The sequence below is a fragment of the Podarcis gaigeae genome, assembly GCF_964106915.1.
Source record: "Podarcis gaigeae genome assembly, chromosome: 16".
Taxonomy (NCBI): domain Eukaryota; kingdom Metazoa; phylum Chordata; class Lepidosauria; order Squamata; family Lacertidae; genus Podarcis; species Podarcis gaigeae.
Genome location: NC_139693.1, coordinates 37,218,290 through 37,238,901, shown reverse-complemented (window position 1 = coordinate 37,238,901; position 20,612 = coordinate 37,218,290). Strand labels below are relative to the sequence as shown.

At 45.4% G+C, this 20,612-nt stretch overlaps 1 protein-coding gene across 2 annotated transcripts in view; it reads left to right on the top strand.

Annotated features, from left to right (window-relative positions):
• Positions 1-20,612, top strand: part of TMEM132B (transmembrane protein 132B) — a 374,994-nt gene that overhangs the window by 90,987 nt on the left and 263,395 nt on the right. Inside the window, exon 2 of one of the 2 annotated variants that reach the window (XM_083717004.1) lies at positions 18,006-18,912. The exons of the other annotated variant lie outside the window; for it this stretch is intronic. Coding sequence (XP_083573130.1) covers positions 18,006-18,912 — 907 coding nt within the window. The remainder of the gene's footprint in view (positions 1-18,005; positions 18,913-20,612) is intronic. 2 annotated transcript variants of the gene reach the window in all.

Genomic DNA, 20,612 nt, shown 5'->3' with positions numbered 1-20,612 from the left:
GGTTCACTTGTGCTCTCCCAGCCTAACCTACTTTGCAAGGTTGTTGTTTGGGTGTGTGTGGAATGATAGTCCAATGCCATTCTCAGCTTCCAGTTTTCACTGAATGGTTGAGAGGACCATCTTGGAAAAGGTCTGAACAGGTTTTGTAGATGGAATTTGCTGGGGCTTCATTCAGACAGCCATTTATCCTGGCTTCTGGACACGGACAGATTATTTAATGGATTATTTAATTCATATACTGCTTAATACATTAAAAACAACAACACTCTCAGTGGTGTACAAAAAACCTGAAGCAGCAACAGACAACTTAAACAAACAAAACATTGCACAAACACACAGTTACATATAAAAATATTACATTAATAAAAAATCTACAAATCTATATCCATCTAATTCCTTCCAGTAGCAACTTAAAGACCAACTAAGTTAGTTCTAGGTATGAGCTTTCGTGTGCATGCACACTTCTTCAGATACCTGAAGAAGTGTGCATGCACACGAAAGCTCATACCTAGAACTAACTTAGTTGGTCTTTAAGGTGCTACTGGAAGGAATTTTTTGTTTTGACTATGGCAGACCACCACGGCTACCTATCTGTAACTCTATCATCTATCTATCTATCATCTATCTATCTATCTATCTATCTATCTATCTATCTATCTATCTATCATCTATCTATCTATCATCTATCTATCTATCTATCTATCTATCTATCTATCTATCTATCTATCTATCATCTATCTATCTATCTATCTATCATCTATCTATCTATCTATCTATCTATCTATCTATCTATCTATCATCTATCATCATCATCATCTATCTATCTATCATCTATCGATATCTATCTATCTATCTATCTATCTATCTATCTAATCTAATCTATCTCAGTTCATTTTCCTTCTGACACACACTCCCTGTCAACCTCAAGGTTCTCACCCAGGGTCCAAACAGACTCTCAGCTCACTCACAAAAGTCTCATAAAAAAGAGAGTTCCTGGAAACAAGCAGACATCACCCCAGTCTCTCCTTCCAGACTTGCTTTTTTATGAGCAGGCCCAAGGTAAATGACTCCTGATTCATACTTTTATTTTATTTTATTGCATCTTTTGGTAGGACAGCTGAATTGCAAAATTCAGAGAACTGTAAATTCCATGATAGCTTTGCTTCGCTTTGCCTAGTGGCATTGGAAGTGGGAAAAGGTGTGCTTGCATTAAATTGTGAAGCAAATTAAACTCACTAATCCCCAAATCCTAATCTGATCCACCAGGACTACTTTTTAAGTCTCTGTCCATGGTGCTGAAGGACCTCCGTCTCATCTATCTTCCTTTGTTGAAACTGCAGACTACTTGCTGAATAACTGGGAGTTTGGGGTGCTAGTTTCTGATGGGCTTGCTGCATCCGATGTCTTACAGTTGCGCCAGTGACTAACTTTTTGAGAGATGGTGGCATGCTGTGCTATTCAACCTTAGCTGCTTAGATCAATATCTGTAGCAGGAGACTGATTTTAATAAAAGGACTCTCTCGGCATTCCTATCTCTGTGACAGATAGGCCCCGGCTAACATAAATCCTTGCTTTTCTGCTGTCACTCTCCTTGCTTAGCGTAGCTTGCACGTTCACAACACTGAATACAAAGTATTCCAAAAGTTGGTTAATGGTTCTGTGCATGTAGTTGGGAGATTTTAGCAGTCTCTGAAATCTTGAGGACCTCTGACTGCCAGAGTAGCTCCCTGGGCAGAGCTTAGGAGATCAACTCTGCAACTCAGTCTGCAAAAGTTAGAAAGGTAATTTTTTTTAAAAAAATAAAAAACAAGACTTCCTAATGCTCATATATAGTTGTGTTACTGAAGTAGGAGGATCAATGATCTGATCTGGTATAAAGTGGTTTCCAGTGTTACTGTGTGGTAGAGCATCTGCTTTGCACACCTGATAGTCCCAGGTTCAATCCCTGGCATCTCTAGGTAGACCCCTGAGATAGATCCCTACCTGAAATAATAATGATGGGTTTCCCCAGCCACTCTGGGCGGCTTCCAACAGAATATTAAAATACAATAACCTATTAAACATTAAAAGCTTCCCTAAACAGGGCTGCCTTCAGATGTCTTCTAAAAGTCTGGTAGTTGTTTTTCTCTTTGACATCTGGTGGGAGGGTGTTCCACAGGGTGGGCGCCATTACCGAGAAGGCCCTCTGCCTTGTTCCCTGTAAATTGGCTTCTCACAGCGAGAGAGCCGCCAGAAGGCCCTCGGCACTGGACCTCAGTGTCTGGGTAGAATGATGCGGGTGGAGACGCTCCTTCAGGTATACTAGACCGAGGCCGTTTAGGGCTTTAAAGGTCAGCAGCAACACTTTGAATTGTGCTCGGAAGCATACTGGGAGCCAATGTAGGTCTTTCAAGACCGGTGTTATGTGGTTTCAGCAGCCTCTCCCAGTCACCAGTCTAGCTGCCACATTCTGGATTAGTTGTAGTTTCCGGGTCACCTTCAAAAGTAGCCCCACATAGAGCGCATTGCAGTAGTCCAAGCGGGAGATAACTAGAGCATGCACCACTCTGGCGAGATAGTCTGCAGGCAGGTAGGGTCTCAGCCTGCGTACCAGGTGGAGCTGATAAACAGCTGCCCTGGGCACAGAACTGACCTGCGCCTCCATGGACAGCTGTGAGTCCAGAATGATGCCCTGGAGAGCTGCTAGCAGTCAGTGTAGACAATACTGAACTACATGGACCAGTAGTCTGACTTGGTATAAGCTTCCTCTCTTATTATGTTTTTCAAAGACAGCACCCTAGTGTTCCTAGAATTATAGAATCATAGAAATGTAGAGTCGGAAGGGATCCCAAAGGCCATCTAGTCCAACCCCCTGCAATGTGCTAATCTCAACTAAAGCATCCATGACAGATAACCATCCAACCTCTGCTTGAAAAGCTCCAAGGAAGGAGAGTTCACAACCTCCCAAGTGACACCATTCCACCGGTGCTGGATTACCTAATAGCAGAGCAGGCACCAGCCTATGGGACCCATGCCTTTTAGGGCCCCATGTGACAATGGATCAAAATAATATTAATTTGATCTTGAAAGACAATTACAAAAATGTATTAGGAGATAATTTGCAAGGGCCCCCCTGAGATTTTGACTACCTTGTGGCCTCCACAGGGTTTAATCCTGCTTGGCAGGGGGTTGGACTCGATGGCCCTTGTGGTCTCTTCCAACTCTATGATTCTATGATTCTATAATCCAACATTGCATTCCACTGTCAGACAGCTCTTATTGTCAGGGAGGTTCTTCCTGATGTTTAGTCCAGACCCTTGATAATCTTGGTTGCCCTGTTCTGCACACGTTCCAGATTTTCAGTATTTTTATTAAATTGGGGCGCCCAGAACTGGACACATTATTCTAGGTATGGTTTGATCAAGGCAGACTAGAGTGGGACTGTTATTTCCCTAGATCTGGACACTATACAGTCTAGAATAGCATTAGCTTTTTTGCTGCTGCATCAAACTGTTTACTCATGTTAACCTTGTGGTCTACTAAGACCTTGGGATCCTGTTCACATGTACTACCGGCAAGCCAACTGTCTCCCATCTTGTATTGGTGCAGCTAGTTATTTCTGCCTACGTGTAGAACCTGACATTTGTCCCTCTTAAAATTCGTTCTCTTAGTTTGAGCCCAGTTCTCCAATGTGTTAAGGCCATTCTGAATTCTGATTCTGTCTTCTGTGGCATTGGCTACCCCTCCCCAGTTTGGTTTCATCTGCAAATTGGATGAGCATCCCCTCAATTCCTTCATCCAAGTTATTTATAAAACCCTTGAACAACAACAGGCCATGAAGACAACCCAGCATCACAAGTTGGGGTGCTGGTTAACTGATTGGTTAGATACCAACTTCTTTTGTTCCATTTATATGCTGCCTTTCTTCCATCATGGAATCCAAGATAAATGGGGTTGGGGTCCTTCCTGGTTGCTCACCCACTGATCAGACTCTGCTGCTGAGTTTTGCCCAGCACAGCTGTATAAGGATCAAAAGTCTGTGCCTTTTATGGGGGCTTGGTCATCTTTCTCTGTGTGCAAACTGGTACGATTGTGGTTCTTAAATACAGTGGTACCTCTGGATGCGAACGGGATCCATTCCAGAGCCCTATTCACATCCTGAAGTGAATGTAACACACGGCTGCACGACTGCGCATGCGCAGGTTGTATTTCGCCGCTTCCGCGCATGCATGTGATGTCATTTTGAGCGTCTGCGTATGCGCGAGCGGCGTAACCCGGAAGTAACGTGCTGTGTTACTTTTGGGTCGCTGCAGAGTGCAACCTGAAAATATTCATCACGAAGCTATTTCAACCCGAGGTATGACTGTAAGTTATTAGGATGAGCTACCGTACTTAAGCTTGCAATATTTCCTTTGTAAATGAACTTGTAATAGTTTGTTTAGCCGATGATTTTGTGACCTTTTGGGCTGTTTTACTAACATTGCTTAAGTGTGATTGGCAGAGCATTTTCCTGCTTGCTATTGTTCAAGGCCAGAAGAACTAACCAGAATGATTACTTCATTGTTGTTGTTTTAAAACAATAATAACCCCCCCCCCCCGAAGCCTAAAGCCAGAAACTTGATTTGCTAAACTAATCTGTGAAATCCGGCAGCTTCCACTTTCTCTTGGACCTTTCTGGCCCCAGTTCCCTGTCTTATATCTTAAATCTACTTCCTCTCAGGTACTTTTCTGGAATCTACTGCCAGCTCTGCACCCCTCTGTCAGCAACTTCTTTTCTAGGTTCCCTGCCCCTTAGCATATCTAGTCCCTTGGATCTCTTTCTAGCCCTCACAAAGCTTCCCTTGACTCTAGGAGTCTGTGTGAAGTTTTCAACCCAGCCACACTGACAACTTTATCTTTCCTCACAGAAATCAAACTGCAGACATTCTGAAAGTTGGTTTCCCTGTAAGTTTGGGATTCTGTGTTATTCCCACACCTCAGCCAACCAGTGTCAGAGATTTCACCACCGGAAATGCAATACAGTATGGCTTGCTGTGACGTAATGTGCTTACAATCATTAAAAAGTCGAGGAGGCAAGGAACCACCCTCGCCAAAGTTGCCGCCATAACCATCCCAAATAGTACTGTTTTTCTTAGGTCATCCCACTATTATGAAGTTTCTCCTGGTGGCTTGCATGATCGGAGATCTCAGAGGAGTTTGGCTTCACAACACTGTTACTCTTTCCCAGAAACCATTTATTTGACTTAGACAAGGAATTCCAGGCTGGGCTAGGCTGCATCTTATTGCTGCCTACCTTGAGACATTCACCATCTAGTTGGACTACCAAGGAGCTCTTTATTCACTTACCTCTCAGATCTGTATGCTATAAAAGATAACCCTGCTCTTGCGGTATGTGGAACCAGATCTTGCTTTGCATGCAGAAATCCCTGCACTTGATCCTAAGGTCTCCAAGTAAGTGACTAGAGTGTTTTGTCTGAGACCTACTGATACCAATGGGCTAGATTACAGGTAGGAGCCCTTATTTCTGCTGAGAGCTGCACTCCCTTGAGGGGTAAGCTATATGGGGCTGCATGCTGACCACAGGTGAGGTTGGAGCCAATAGCCGGACAGACCACTTGGAGGAGGCTTTTGAAATCAGGCCAAGGCTGCTACAATTAAGACAAGGGCTGCATGTTGCCTGCCATGGTTTGTGTGGACCAGTGGCTTGCCTCCATTATAAGGCAGCTCCATATGTTCATTAGGGATGGAGGAGGAATCTCTTTTAAATGGATTCTGGCAGTTCTGACCTGATCAAGCTTGGCTTCCATCATCAGCCTTTCACGCTGAACTCCTGCTTATTCCTGAGCCACGTCTACATTGTCATTTTTTTTACACTAATTATGTGCAAAGCATTCGAAGATTTTTTTTACTTATATATATAATACACATAAAAAGAGCCAAGTCCCATGCTGACTATATTTCTGCAGTATAATTTTATATGCATGTCCACAGATACATATTTTATATAGTTTTATGCACTCTTATATAGGTCTGTTTATGTGCTGATTTCTTTAGGAAACCTGGAATGTTTATAAAAATAGTATAAAATGTGGGTTTCCCATCTCCTTATTTTATTTTAGCAAAGCTGGAAAGAGAAAAAAAAAAGCTTAATTCTCTTTGAGATTAAGGAGCAAAATGGAAATTAGAAGCAAATCACGCAGGGAAACTTGGCGTCAATATTTTCTGAAAATTCCATTTCGAAACTCCATAAATTTTATTTTATTTATTAACAGGGCCCAACAAATACTGGTTTGCCTTAGCAGCAGCAAAGCTCCTATTAGTTCTCTTGAACTCTTGGCCTGTGTTGGGGGCTTCAAGAAGAGCCAGGCAAGCAGAGATAGCTTGCTAGATAAATTGAGTTCTGCCTCATTTGCGTGGCAGTGTAGTTGGAGGTTTTGACTTACCTAACTTTATTAATTTCAATAGGTTTCCTCTGAGCAAAAATTATTTGGGTACTCTCCCTACTAGGGACATGGGTGGTGCTGTGGTCTAAACCACTGAGCCTCTTGGGCTTGCCGATCAAAAGGTTGGCGGTTCGAATCCACGCAACGGGGTGAGCTCCCGTTGCTCGGTCCCTGCTCCTGCTAACCTAGCAGTTCGAAAGCACAAGTAGATAAATAGGTACCACTCTGGCGGGAAGGAAAATGGCGTTTCTGTGCGCTGCTCGGGTTCACCAGAAGCAGCTTAGTCATGCTGGCCACATGACCTGGAAAAACTGTCTGCGGACAAACGCCGGCTCCCTCAGCCTGTAAAGCGGGATGAGTGCCGCAACCCCAGAGTCATTTGCGACTGGACTTAACTGTCAGGAGTCCCTTTACCTTTTACTCTCCCTAATATTAATACTAGGCATTGGTACTGGCTGGGCCTTTACCCCAAAGAGAAATTGCTCGGACTGAGGAACCAGGATGACATGCTACATATTGGGCTGGATCAAAACCCATTGGCTCCTTATGATCACCTGTCCCTGCTTTGCCAGCATCCACAGTACTCCTCTATATAGTGCAGCAGAGAGCAGGCTAGTAGCTGCCTCTTGTGGCCACTTGGCAGATTGACACAGAGAACAAGGCACCTGGGTTTGGCCACCCCCGGGTTGAGACCGCTGGCACGTCACAGTCATAGGTTTTAGGGTGCTTGTGGAAAAATAGGACCCTGCCTCATACCATTGGTCCACCTGCTTTGTGCACTGACTGACAATGTCTCGCCAGAGTTTCAGTGAGGGGTTTCCCAGCCCTGCTGGGAGATTGCCAGGGACTGAACCTGGGACCTTCTGCACGCAGAGCAACCTCTACCATTGAGCAATGGCTCCTGGCTATGAAAATTTCTCCCTAGGCGTCGGTGCACATAGGCATAAAGTAACGCTGTGGTGACTTAAGACTCGGTGCCAATTATCCGTGGAGACCATTTATGTTTGGAGAATTCAACGTGCTCAGCATCTGCAAATGTGGCCTAATATTAGCTATGTATCTGCCTTACCTTCTGGGTCTTAAACCTCGGTGAGCGGCAGACGCAAAAAGAAGACGTTAATCCTGAATCCTTCTGGGTGTTGGATTACAGCTCTGCTCCGCTTCTCTGAGTGGGAAGCGCATTTCCGCTAACAATGGCATAGCTGGCAAGGGACTGCTAATCCAGCCTTGCCTGTTCATTGACTTGCTGAAGAGGGGTGTAAGGGAACAAATGGTTGGCCCGAGTTTAAATTTAGCTTTATTCAAAGAGAGTTAATTATAATCTTCTAGTTAAGTTTCGAGTGATGCCTTCTTATCGTGCACTTATTATGGTGGGGGAAATTAATTTTTTATTCCACCATAAAGGTGAAGGCAGTAATCTGAGTTCAGGGAAGGGATTACTTTAATAAGATTTACAAGCGGTATTTTAAAGCAGGAAGGCTTTCTTGCTATCTGAAGGTGGCCATGCTTAAATGCCTACTTGTATGGATGACTGGCCAGCATGAAGAGACCTGTCTGACTCTGTAGATGCCATTGGTGGACACTGACTGGCAGGTGGGGCTTGTCCACCTGGGAAGGTAGCCCATCTAGGAGAAGGAGAACTCTGAACATAAACCTCCGCTGCCTTGCGGCTATACTCATTTATGAGAAAGGCATCAGGAGTAAACCCCAAGGAAAAATCTGCAGGATATCATCGGGAAAAGAAAAGGCTAAGGAGTAAACCTGAAACACATCCAGAATGGTGTCCCTAAGACAGTTGGATGGCATCTTGTATGCCTCCTTCCAGCAGCTCCTGCAGCTAAGCTTGTTGTTTAGTCGTGTCTGACTCTTCATGACCCCCTGGACCAGAGCATGCCAGGCCCTCCTGTCTTCCACTGCCTCCCACATTTTGGTCAAACTCATGTTGGTAGCTTCAAGAACACTGTCCAACCATCTTGTTCTCTGTCGTCCCCTTCTTCTTCTTCTTCTTCTTCTTCTTCTTCTTCTTCTTCCTCTTCCTCTTCCTCTTCCTCTTCCTCTTCTTCTTCTTCCTGGTTTTAGAAGAAGAGTGTACCAACAAGAGATCTGGTTGGCAGTGCTGCTTCCCTCTGTGGTTCAAAGGGTAGTGGCACGTGACAGGGCCTTCTCCGTGATGGCTCCTGGTTTGTGTAGAATCACCTCCCCTCTGAGGTGTACCTTGCACTGACATTGTGTACTTTGTGATAATTGGTCAAACCATACATTCTTTTACCCCAGACCTTTGCTTGGACTTTTCTTCTCCTGTGTTGGTGTATGCCACCCTTTTCTTTGATCATTCCTGTTTCATGGTTTCATTTTATGATTTAAAGGAAACTTGAACTTGTTTTCTATTGGAATATTTTTGTAAGTCACCCTCATTTGGTGAATGGGGGCAGGCTATAGGGAAATATAATAAATGTTGTTGTTGTTTAGTCGTGCCTGACTCTTCATGACCCCATGGACAAGAGTACGCCAGGCACTCCTGTCTTCCTCTGCCTCCTGCAGTTTGGTCACTCATGCTGGTAGCTTTGAGAACACTGTCCAACCATCTTGTCCTCTGTCGCCCCCTTCTCCTTGTGTTCTCCATCTTTCCCAACACCAGGGTCTTTCCCAGGCAGGCTTCTCTTCTCATGAGGTGTCCAAAGTATTGGAGCCTCAGCTTCACAATCTGTCCTTCCAGTGAGCACTCAGGGCTGATTTCCTTAAGGATGGAGAGGTTTGATCTTCTTGCAGTCCATGGGACTCTCAAGAGTCTCCTCCAGCACTATAATTCAAAAGCATCAATAAATAACAGGGATGGGGAAACCTGTGGCCCTCCTCACATTGATCGACTCCCACTAGCCCTTGCCAGAATAGTTTGGAATGATGGGAGTTGTAGTCCAGGACATCTGCAGAGCCACATGGTCCCGACCCCCTTGCAAGAGAGGGATGGTAGCACTAAGCCTCACCCTGTTTCCAGGGGGTGAAACAAAAACAACAACCCACAGCCATTAACTTGCTACAACACATGAAGACTAGATTTCTTCTCTGGTTCCATCTGTATGCTTTTACTGCTACTGCTACTGCTGTGATGTGGTGTGTGTGTGTGTGTGTGTGGAAGATTCCGACAAAATATCTAAGGGCACGAATGCGGCTTTCATGCATTTTTCATCACCACTTGAACATTGGCAAAGATAAACAGGCAGAACTGAGAACAAAACTTCAGCAAACGGAAGGGGAGACTCTGAACCCCCCCATGTTTCAAGCTGCGTGCCGCAGAGCATAGCGGATCCTTTGTTTAAGCTATTTCACAGATCAGTTTCTGGTGATGCTATTATTATAATTACTATAATTACTACAATTATTATTATTATTCGTATTTATATCCCGTCTTTCTCGCAGAGCCAGGACTCCAGGCAGCTTACAAAAATTGAAACAAACACGGATAAAACACAGGAAGCTAAAAACATAAAAGATAATAGTTGAAAAGTAATTAAAATACAATGGAATGAAAACAATTTAAACTCCAAATCTCTTAAAATACACATAGTAATAGCACAGCACTATTAAAAGGTCCTTCCTTAACAGCAGTCACTTTCCCCAAGCCTGCTGGAATAAGACAGCCTTACCTTGCTGATGGAAGGACAGCAAGGAGGGAGCCTGTCTAGCTTCTCTGGGAAGGGAGTTGCAAAGTCCAGGAGCCACCACTGAAAAGGCTCTTTCTCACATCCCCACCAAATGTGCCTGTGAGTGTGGCAGGACTGGGAGAAAGTTGGCTCATGGGGTGGAGGGGGATAATGTTGGGCCCCACAGGTTGCCTATTCCTGCTCCAACGCATGTTCTGAAAGCTCCCGTCCCACTTCTGCATTTGGCTGTGGTTGCCAACATCTGTGACTTGACTCTGCCACACTCTCTGTTCCTTGCACTGTGTAAGGACATAAGAAAGACCTGCTGGATCTGGCCAGTAGTTCCTCTGGTCCAACATCCTGTTCTCACAGTGGCCAGCTTGATGCTTGTGGAAAGCTATGAAGCAGGACCTGAGCTCTCCTTTCTCCCCTCCAGCAGTTTCCAGCAACTGTCAGCATACTGCCTCTGACACTGAAGGCAGAACATAGCCATTGGATATCTGCTATGAATTACCATATTTTTCACTCCATAAGATGCACCTAGTTTTTAGAGGAGGAAAACAAACAAACAAACAAAACTATTCTGAACGAAACAGTGGATGTAACTGGACGTAACTTTGAATAAATAAGGTATACTGTTCATTGTATCAAATTGAAAATTTCAAAAGAAGTCTCATAAAGTTCAACGAAAAAAGGAGAAGACCCAATGGATCAGTTCATTCTCTAGTCAGTTCATGCATAAGGTCCATACATGTAAAAGTGTCTATTCCACCTGTCTGTTCATAGAGTCCAATAATCCACATGAAGGGTTGTTACAGTTCCTTTCACAGTCTCTGAGCAAGGATTTCCGGAATATTAGCCTTGTTTCGCCATCCATGCTTCATCAGCAGTACAGGCTCATATGTAATATTACAGGATAGTGGATCTAAGATGAAGCCTAGGATGGCGAAACAAGGCTAATATTCTGGAAATCCTTGTCTTAGACTCTGTGAAAGGATTCCGTGGAACTGTAACAACCCTTTATGTGGATTATGGGGCAGGTGGAATAGACACTTTTACGTGTATGGACCTTATGCATGAACTGACTAGAGAATGAACTGATCCACTGGATCTTCTGCTTTTTTCATTGAACTTTATGAGACTTCCGTTGAAATCTTCAATTTGATACAATGAACAGTATACCTTATTTATTTAAAAGTACAGCCAGTTACGTCCTGTGTGTTTATTGGTTTCTAAACACAGCCACACACCCCTCGCTGTCTTCCATTCAGGGAAGCAGGAGGCATGACCAGAGTTCAAGGGTACTTTCCAAGACAGGCCCAAAACATTTGGGGCCAGCGAAGCAAGACCAGCGAGGGGTATGGCTTGGGGAGGACTCCAGGCACCAGATGGAGAGGCCTGGCAAGTAAAGACTTCTTTATTGTTCCTCCTCTTTTAAAAAACACTTGGCAGGGATTGAACCTGGTACACCTGTGTGCAAACAGGAGTTCCACCACTGAGCTACAGTCTGCATGCAGAAAGGTGAACCCTCTTATTCTTCAGCAGAAGTTCCACCAAGATTTGAGCAAGGACTATGGTGTGCCAATTAGCTGTCTGTGTGCCACTGAGGACAGATATTTGTTTATTTGTTTAATTTTATCCAAGGCCTTTGAGGCAGCCTTCAAGCCGTGACAGTTATGTAGAGCCTCCATGTTCAAGTTGCACGCAAGAAATGACCTAGGAGAACTGTCGTCTTTTACATCCTCTTCATGGGTTTCTTGGATTGTAGCTGTTTGGACCTTTTTGACTGACCCAGCAGGGCAGAGTCCATGTTTTTGAGGACATCAGGGTTTGGCCTCTGTGGTGGTACAGTCTTATCACACAGTCAAACCACCTCAGATATTATGACCGGAGGGACAAATGTTTTTTTTTGGGGGGGGGGAGCTAGAAGGCTCCTCTCTTGACATGAATTATTTCACACACACCATAATTTTGAGTGGAGCATGCTTTCTGGCAAGATACCATCTCTTCCTAGTGCGAGGTCTAAGGTGGTAGAGTCCTGTGGGAGGCTTGTCTTACATCAAGGAAAAGATGTGCAAATCAAGCTTCTGTTCTGGGAAGTGAATTCTTAAAGTTTCAGTGAAAGTCAGCTCTTATTTCTTATCTGCACCTTTTAATGAACAGAAGCTGTCAAAACTCTGCTGACCCCATCTCTGTGTGGAAACTGGAATGTGGCTTTATTGTGGAAGGGCCATGGCTCGGTGGTCGAGCATCCGTTTTGCATGCAAAAGGTCCCAGGTTCAACCCCCAGCTTCCCCACATAGGGCTGACAACAGAGCCCTGTCTGGAACCCTGGAGAGGCTCCTTGCATAGTCAATGTAGACAATACTGAGTGGGATTTATCAATAGTCTGACGTGGTATAAGACAAGTTTTCTATTTCCTATGTATGTTCTTGGACATTTAAATAATCATATGTCAGTAGGGCTGCAATGTTTAGTGCAGGCTTCTCAAAACTGATATCTTCCAGATGTTCTTGGACTCCAACTCTCATCAAGCACAAATATAAGATGGGAGACATTTGGCTTGCCAGCATTGCATGTGAAAAGGATCTAGAGCAGGCATAGGCAAACTCTGGCCCTCCAGATGTTTGGGACTACAATTCCCATCATCCCTGACCACTGGTCCTGTTAGCTAGGGATGATGGGAATTGGAGTCCCAAACATCTGGAGGGCCAGGGTTTGCCTATGCCTGGTCTACAGGGTTTTAGTAGGCCACAAGCCTGGTCTACAGGGTTTTAGTAGGCCGCGTTAACAGTGTGATTCAGCATCATAAAAGGTAATGCATCAACAGAACTCTAGTATGCAGATCAAGGGAAATAGTAGGACCACTATTCTGCCTTGGTGAGACCACACCTGGAATACTGTGTTCAGCTCTGGGCACCACAATTTAAGAAGCAAGCTGGAACGTGTGCAGAGGAGGGTGACCAAGATGATCAAGGGTCTGAAAACCAAGCCTTAGGAGGAACGGTTGAGGAAGCTGGGTATGTTAAGCCTGGAAAAGAGGTGACTGAGATGAGATATGATAGCTATCTTCAAATATCTCAAGGGCTATCCCATGGAAGATGGAGCAAGCTTGTTTTCTCTTACTTTGGAGTGTAGGATTAACATTCCAACTAAAAGTTAGGTAGAACTTTCTGACAGCAAGATCTCTTCGACAGTGGAATGGTCTCCCTCTGGAGGTTGTGGACTCTCCTTCCTTGGAGGTTTTTAAGCAGAAGTTGAATGGCCATCTGTCATGGATGCTTTAGCTGTGAATTCTATGAGTCTAAGCCCAGCCAGCATGGGCAAAGGTAAGAAATGAAGGGAATTGCAGTCCACCAACATTTGGAGGGCTCCAGTTTGTGGAAAGCTGGTTTAGTAGATGATTTGGTTTTGAATTTTTTTTAAAAATAACAATCTTTTGATCAACTAAAATGTCTGATCCACTAGACATCAGATAACTGAAGATAATGTAAAGTTGGTGCTTTGCAGGCAACAGTCTCCTTGCTTAGGTCTGTCTGGAATCTCCTTCAGATTAGTTTTAATTATCTGACCCTGAGCATTCCAGGTGTTTGTGTGGGATGTGAAAGGGGATGCAGAACTAGCGAAGGGATCTGAGCAACCTAAAGAAGTATGGAATGCTAAGGTGTGACAAGAGAAGGTTCTGTAGGTATGCAGAGGGCCGCAAGGTCAGCTGGCTCGGCCCAGCTGGGCTATCTCCTTCCAGCCGTCTCGCTGCGAAGACCCATCGGTCTCTGGTTCAGTGTAAATCAAAGCCAGGGCATACTATTTCAGCAGAGAGAACTGCACACACAGGATAGGCGTGAGGCTTGTGGAAGCATACTACAACTACGGATTTATTAATCATAAATCAGGACAAAGAAATATGTTGTCCCTCTCTTTGTCTTCTCAGAGACACAGAGAGAAAAGCAAAAGCTATACACACAACAGAAGTTCCCAGCAAGCTGTGCTGGTATGTAAACAGACATGTGACACGCAACAGTTCCATGTCTGCTCCTTAAGGTGGAATAGAAATCTCAACAGGTTCAAGAGGAAAAGGCTGTAGCAGTGAAGATGGGAGTCAGCTAGACCAAATTTTAGGCTGATTTCCACACCTCATTTATAATATAATAGGGAACCTGCCAGATTTCCTAAGTGGCAGACAAAAGCACTTCCTTTTACCTTCTTCTCGCTCTCCTTTGATTCTTCTCAGCTTTCCTAGGCATCAAGTTCAGCTTCACCTGGTGGAAACTTCCATTTTTCAGATTCTGCTGTGGTGTGTCGTTCCTTGTCAAGGGCCTCTATAAATAGCCACCTGGTAATGGAGTCTGCTGAAATGGCCCTCGCGTCTGGCAGAGGGACTTTGTAGGCACATCCAGGTTGCTTTCTGAGATGGCTATTGTAGCTAAGATGCATTTGAGCCAGATGGGAAGGAGATCAGCAGGGAGGTGGAGGTACAAGAGAGACTCGTGGCAAAACGTTGTAGCGTGGATTTCACCATTTCAGCCACTCCATGCCTCCCCCCTCCCAACAACAGCCCATCTGCATTATACATTTAAAGCAGTATTGTGCCTGTTTAAACAGTTATGGCTTCCTCCAAAACATCTGAAACTGTAGTTTGTTAAGGGTGCTGAAAGTTGTAGGAGACCACTATTCCCCCCTCCCCCACAAAGCCACAATTCCCAGAATTCCCTGGGAAGAGGGTTTGATTGCTAAACCATGCTGGGAATTGTAGCTCCATGAGGGGAGTAGAGGTCTCCTAGCAGATCTCAGCAATATTAGCAAACTGCATTTCCAGAAGTGGTATGATACTGTTCTAAATGGTTATTTATTTATTATTATTATTTTGTAAAAAACTTTTCTATACAGCTATTTCATAAAAAATATCAAAGCGGTTTACAACAAAAGCACATAAAACCATACAATAAAAACCAGATAACAAGACACCAATTTAACCATTGTGGGAAGATGAATTCCTAATTGCCTGCATAGGTTTGGAGGAAAAGAAAAGTTTTCAGCAGGTGTTTAAAAGTTGGCACAGAAGGTGCCTGCTGAATCTCTCCTGGCAGAGTGTCCCCCAGGGTTTGGCCAATGACACCAAAGTCTCCATTTCTTGTTGTCAAACGAGCCTCATCAGTTTGGGAAACAACCAAGACATGCTTCTGCAAATGATCTCAGCGACTGAACTGAGATATAAAGGTGTAAGGTAAAGGGACCCCTGACTGTTAGATCCAGTTGTGGACGACTCTGAGGTTGCGATGCTCATCTCGCTTTATTGGCTGAGGGAGCCAGCGTAGATTCCGGGTCATGTGGCTAGCATGACAAAGCCGCTTCTGGTGAACCCAAGCAGTGCACAGAAACGGCGTTTACCTTCCCGCCAAGGTGGTACCTATTTATCTACTTGCACTGGCATGCTTTCGAACTGCTAGGTTGGCAGGAGCTGGGACCGAGCAATGGGAGCTCACCCCGTCGCGGGGATTTGAACTGCCCACCTTCTGATTGGCAAGTCCTAGGCTCTGTGGTTTAGACCACAGTGCCACTTGTGTCCCTTATAAAGGTGTAGGTGGTCCCTAATATACCCTGGGCTTAAATTATTCAGGGCTTTGCAAATTAATGCACAGATGGGACCCTGGTTTTCACTTTTATTCACAACAGCCAGTCATCCAGCATTTCATGGCACACTCCATCTCCACTGGACCATTCTTTCTTTCTTGCCTGTCACACTGAAGGGCTAATTCCTAGTAAAGTGTGACCGAACCTCGGGGGCCACATGGGGAACATCCAGAAAGGCTTCCTTAGAGGATCCCAGTGATTGAGGTGGAGCTTGGTCAGGCGGCACTTAAGGTACGTTGGACCCAAGTTTAGATCGTAGATCGTAGAATTGTAAAGTTGGACGGGACCAAGGGAGTCATCTAGTCCAACCCCCTGCAGGGGACTTTTGCCTAATATTGGGCTTGAATGCACAACTCTGAGATTAAGAGTCTCATGATCTACCAACTGAACTGTCCCGGGGGTTAGGGCTTGTGAAGATAGAAGACCCTGTTCCATTTGCAGAATTCATCTGAACTAGCAGTTGAATCTTCTTTCCACCACTGGTGATGAGTCAACCACCACCATTGCTGCTGAGGGCAGCTGGCTAGCTTAGGAGGTGCAGCGAACTGGCTAATTCAGGGGACTTGGGGGAAAATGAGAGGGGGAAGTACTGTAAGGCCCTTAACATCTGCTGCCTGAGGCAGCTGCCCCACTCTGCCTATTGTTAGGGGCCAACCCTTCAAGAAAATGATGTATTTGTTCCCAGAAGTGTAGAAACTGAGATACAGAGGATAGGTGTGAATAGGCTTTGATCAAAATGCAGAAGGGTTTAATTAAGATGTAGGTAATGTCAAGTGGCTGAAAATAAACAGAACAGCTTTTTATAAATAGAGAGGATGAGATCGAAGCCAGGATGACAGATCTCATGAGTGATTTGGCACGGGAAGTTGAGGAATGCAGTTTTAATGACATAAAAATGAAAGCCTTTTTGAAAGGAGCCTGCAAATTTCACTTTTTCTTTTTTCACTGCAAAGTCTGCTGGCATTGTCTGAGTCATCCTTGCTAGTAACAGGTGCCATCAAAGTCTTAATTGTTTTGGGGTGGTGTCACAGTATTGCATGTCTGCTCTCCCCAATAACGATAAGTATTAAATTGGTACCTTGAGGTTTTGAGGCAGACAGTACCATGTTTGATCTTAATCTGTTGGTGGGCCTCTGTTGTTTCTCCACAATATGCACCCTCCCTCCCTCCCTCCCTCCCTCCCTCCATCTAGCTGGCTTCTTAACATTTCTGGTTCAAATCGTCCTGGTTTAGCATCAATTGGTGTTTCACTATCCAAGGCAGATTTTTTACTCCACTGGGAGTTTTGTTTCCTTTGTGTTTAAGAGCTACCATTAACTTTCTCAATAGGAACATGTGTGCGTGTGTTGAATCCTAAGGGGGTGGAGATGTTACAGAAACCTCTCCATGTGCTGAGGAGGCCCCAGGACCATGCAGTCATCTCTTGCCTCCCACCATGCTCCTCTGATGTTCACTCTTTCAATGGATGTCAATGGACATCAGAATGATGTCAATGGACATCAGAAAGAAGTCTACTTACATACAGAATCTATATGTTAGCTGGTGTTCCAGGCCTTGACATTTGCTCCTGAAGGCTGTCTAAACCAAGTCAACCCAACCCTATATGTGGTTGGGTTGACTTGGTTTAGACGCAACCTTGCCAAGTGTGGGGCAGGTAAGACCTGACTCCCTGCTGAAAGCAGAGTTTGCTGGTGCTACGAATTAGCCGACTGGTGGCATACTACCAAGCCCTGTGCTTTTGCTCATGCTGTTTGATTTCAGACCACAAAAGCAAAGGAAAGCAGATCACCTGCCATCATTGCGATATCAGGGGGTTGGCAGGTGAGTGGTTCCACCTGCCTCTCAAAGTTGACCCAAGGAGGGTCAGCAGCAGGATCCAGTCAGCTGCCCCTAATATATAGCCCCAGTGTTACCTCTTCCTTCACAGGAGGCCTGGAGGTTCCTCCTTTCGGGCAGAGATCTGGAGCCCAGCTTTCTATCGGGGCCTTCTGTAAGAGTAACTGCTTTAGGACAAGATCATCTCCAAAAGGACACTCCCCCTTCAGAGCCGTACTCTGGTTGGTTCTGGGGTTGGGGGGTGGGTGGAGAAATGTAAATGAGTGAGAAATCAACACACAAGGCCACCATTTTGACCTATAGGCCTTCACTGTGTCATAAAATGATATTTGGCCATAAGAAGCAACCTTCCCCAGTGTTCTTTAAAAGCTCTACAATGCATGGCAGATAATTTGCTTTGAACAGGGGCTGAATGGGAACAATGAACAGGGCCTCTAAGTTACATTTCCCGCAATTTATTTTCTGTTGCTTGCAGTGGTGGAATGCCGAGGAGGTGTGGTAGACAGCATGCAACGATTCACGAGCTTGCCGGTGTACCTCCCTGTGAGTTACCACATCTCCAACACCGACGTTTCCTTTTTCCTAAAAGAAACCAACCAGGATATCATGAGGAATGCTAGCTTGCAGTCTCGAGTGGAGTCTTTCCTTGTCTACAAAGCCACCAGCTTGCCGGTGTTAAATGTGACATTTGGCCCATTTACTGTGGAGCAAACGGTGCCTCCAAACCTCCTGCTGACATCCACTCTGTTCAGTTTTGCCAACGAGGTCGCTTTTAACTGGAAGCTAAGATCACGTGTTATTGACAGCTCCATATATCCCATCAGGCCCAAAGTCCAGGCTTTGTTCTACATCGCTGGCAGAGACTGGGGAGACTATGAACCATCGGAGATCCTGCCCTGCGTGAGGATGATGGCCTTCCAGGAGGATAGAGTGGCTGTTGGCAGTTGTCGGTTGAAAGGTCAGCTGGGATTGTGTGTTGCAGAGCTGGAGTTCTCACCAAGCTGGTTCAACTCTGCATTTACATCTCTGCCGCCACCATTGGCCCCAGAGTATCAACCGATGGCAGACTCTTTGGAAGGGATCACCGTGGAGCTTTTCTATTGGGTGTATGCAGAGGAAGGGGAATGCTCTTCAGAGGACCAGAAACTTGAAAGCTTTCATCATCTGGAAGGGCAAGAGGAAGCACAGATGCCTTTGGCGTCAATGGAGAGGATTGGCAGTGTTATTCTTTACCCAACGCAAGACCGGCTAAAGAAGTCCCTGCTGAATCTTGACGATAACCTTGTGCTCTCTTTACCACTCAGTCCTGTCAAGGAAGGTGACCTTGTCATGTTTCATGTATCCCTTGCCAGCGGGTCTCTAGCAGATCAGTTTACACTAAGGTAAGTGTTGTGGTTTTTAAAAATGTTTTTCTCCCCTCCAAAGATATGTATGTGCTGTCATAAATCAACAGAGCAGAACCCACTTGGGTTGGCTGGCTCATCCTTTGTATCATCAAACACAGAGCTGGTCAGAAGGTAGGCTGTTGAGCCCTAATTCATTTCTGCAGCAAAATCCAGGTGTGTTACATGCTGGATGGAGAAGACTCTGCTTCTGCTGTAGGTTTTTAGCACAGTGTCCTCCTCATCTTGGGACGCAGGTGGCGCTGTGGGTTAAAGCCTCAGCGCCTAGGACTTGCCGATCAAAAGGTCGGCGGTTCGAATCCCTGCGGCGGGGTGCGCTCCCGCTGCTCGGTCCCAGCACCTGCCAACCTAGCAGTTCGAAAGCACCTCCGGGTGCAAGTAGATAAATAGGGACCGCTTACCAGCGGGAAGGTAAACGGCGTTTCCGTGTGCAGCTCTGGCTCGCCAGAGCAGCGATGTCACGCTGGCCACGTGACCCGGAAGTGTCTCCGGACAGCGCTGGCCCCTGGCCTCTTGAGTGAGATGGGCGCACAACCCCAGAGTCTGTCAAGACTGGCCCGTACGGGCAGGGGTACCTTTACCTTTACCTTTACCTCCTCATCTTCCTGAAAGCTAACTGTGGATGTGTAATGTGTATGCACACAGGGCTCCACATAGATAGACTGCATGCCAAATTCATGGAGGAGAAGACTGCTGAGGGTTACTGACCATGATGGCTGTGATCTGCCTCCACAGTTGGAGGCAGTGATGCTTTGAATACCAGTTGCTGGAAGACACGGGAGGGGAGAGGGCCACAGTGCTCAGGTCCTACCTTGCAGGTTTCCCACTCACAGGCATCTGTGAGAGCTGGAAGCTTGATCCAGCAGGCTGTTCTTATGCTCTTGCAGGTTCTGCACCCCAGTTTTAAAGCTTACATGGCTGCCAATTATTTACCAAGCTAACTTCAAGGTGTTGGTTCTGGTGCACAAAGCCCTACACAGCTTGGGACCAGGATGTCTTGAAATGTTGTCTCACCCCTTGTGTATACTGTTGATCACTGCACTCTGCAGAAGAAGTCCTCCTGCAGGTACCAGCTTCTCGGAGGTCTGTCCTTCTGATACAGGAATTGGGCTTTTAAGTGTGGTGGCATTGGCTATTTGGAAGCCCCTCCCATTGCACATCAGATAGATGCTGCCTCTGTTATCTTTTCAGAACCTCTCAAAGGCATCTCTCTTCCAACAAGCCTTTTAAGTTGAGATACTAGCCATGAGTGCTATGCTCTGCTTCCACAGCTGGAGGCTGCAGTGCTTCTGACCACCTTAGCTGGAAACTGAAGGATGGGAGAGATCTTCTCTTGTGCTCTCTTTGTGGCCTCCCCTCTGAGGCATCTGATTGGCCACAGGATGCTGGTCGAGATGTGCCATTGGCCTGATCCAGCAGGATGTCTTATGTTTGTTTGAGATCTTTACCCCAGTCTGCATCTACATTGTACTTGAAATTGGTGTTGTTGTTGTTTTGTATATGATAATATAATTTTATAATAACAATTAATTATTTGTACCCTGCCCATCTGACTGGGCTGCCCCAACCACAATTGTTTTTATATATGGAATCATCTTAATTGTTTTTATGGTCGGTGTCTTTTATTGTGAAATCACTTCTGAGATATTTTATGGGAAGAGATTCATAAATGGAATCTA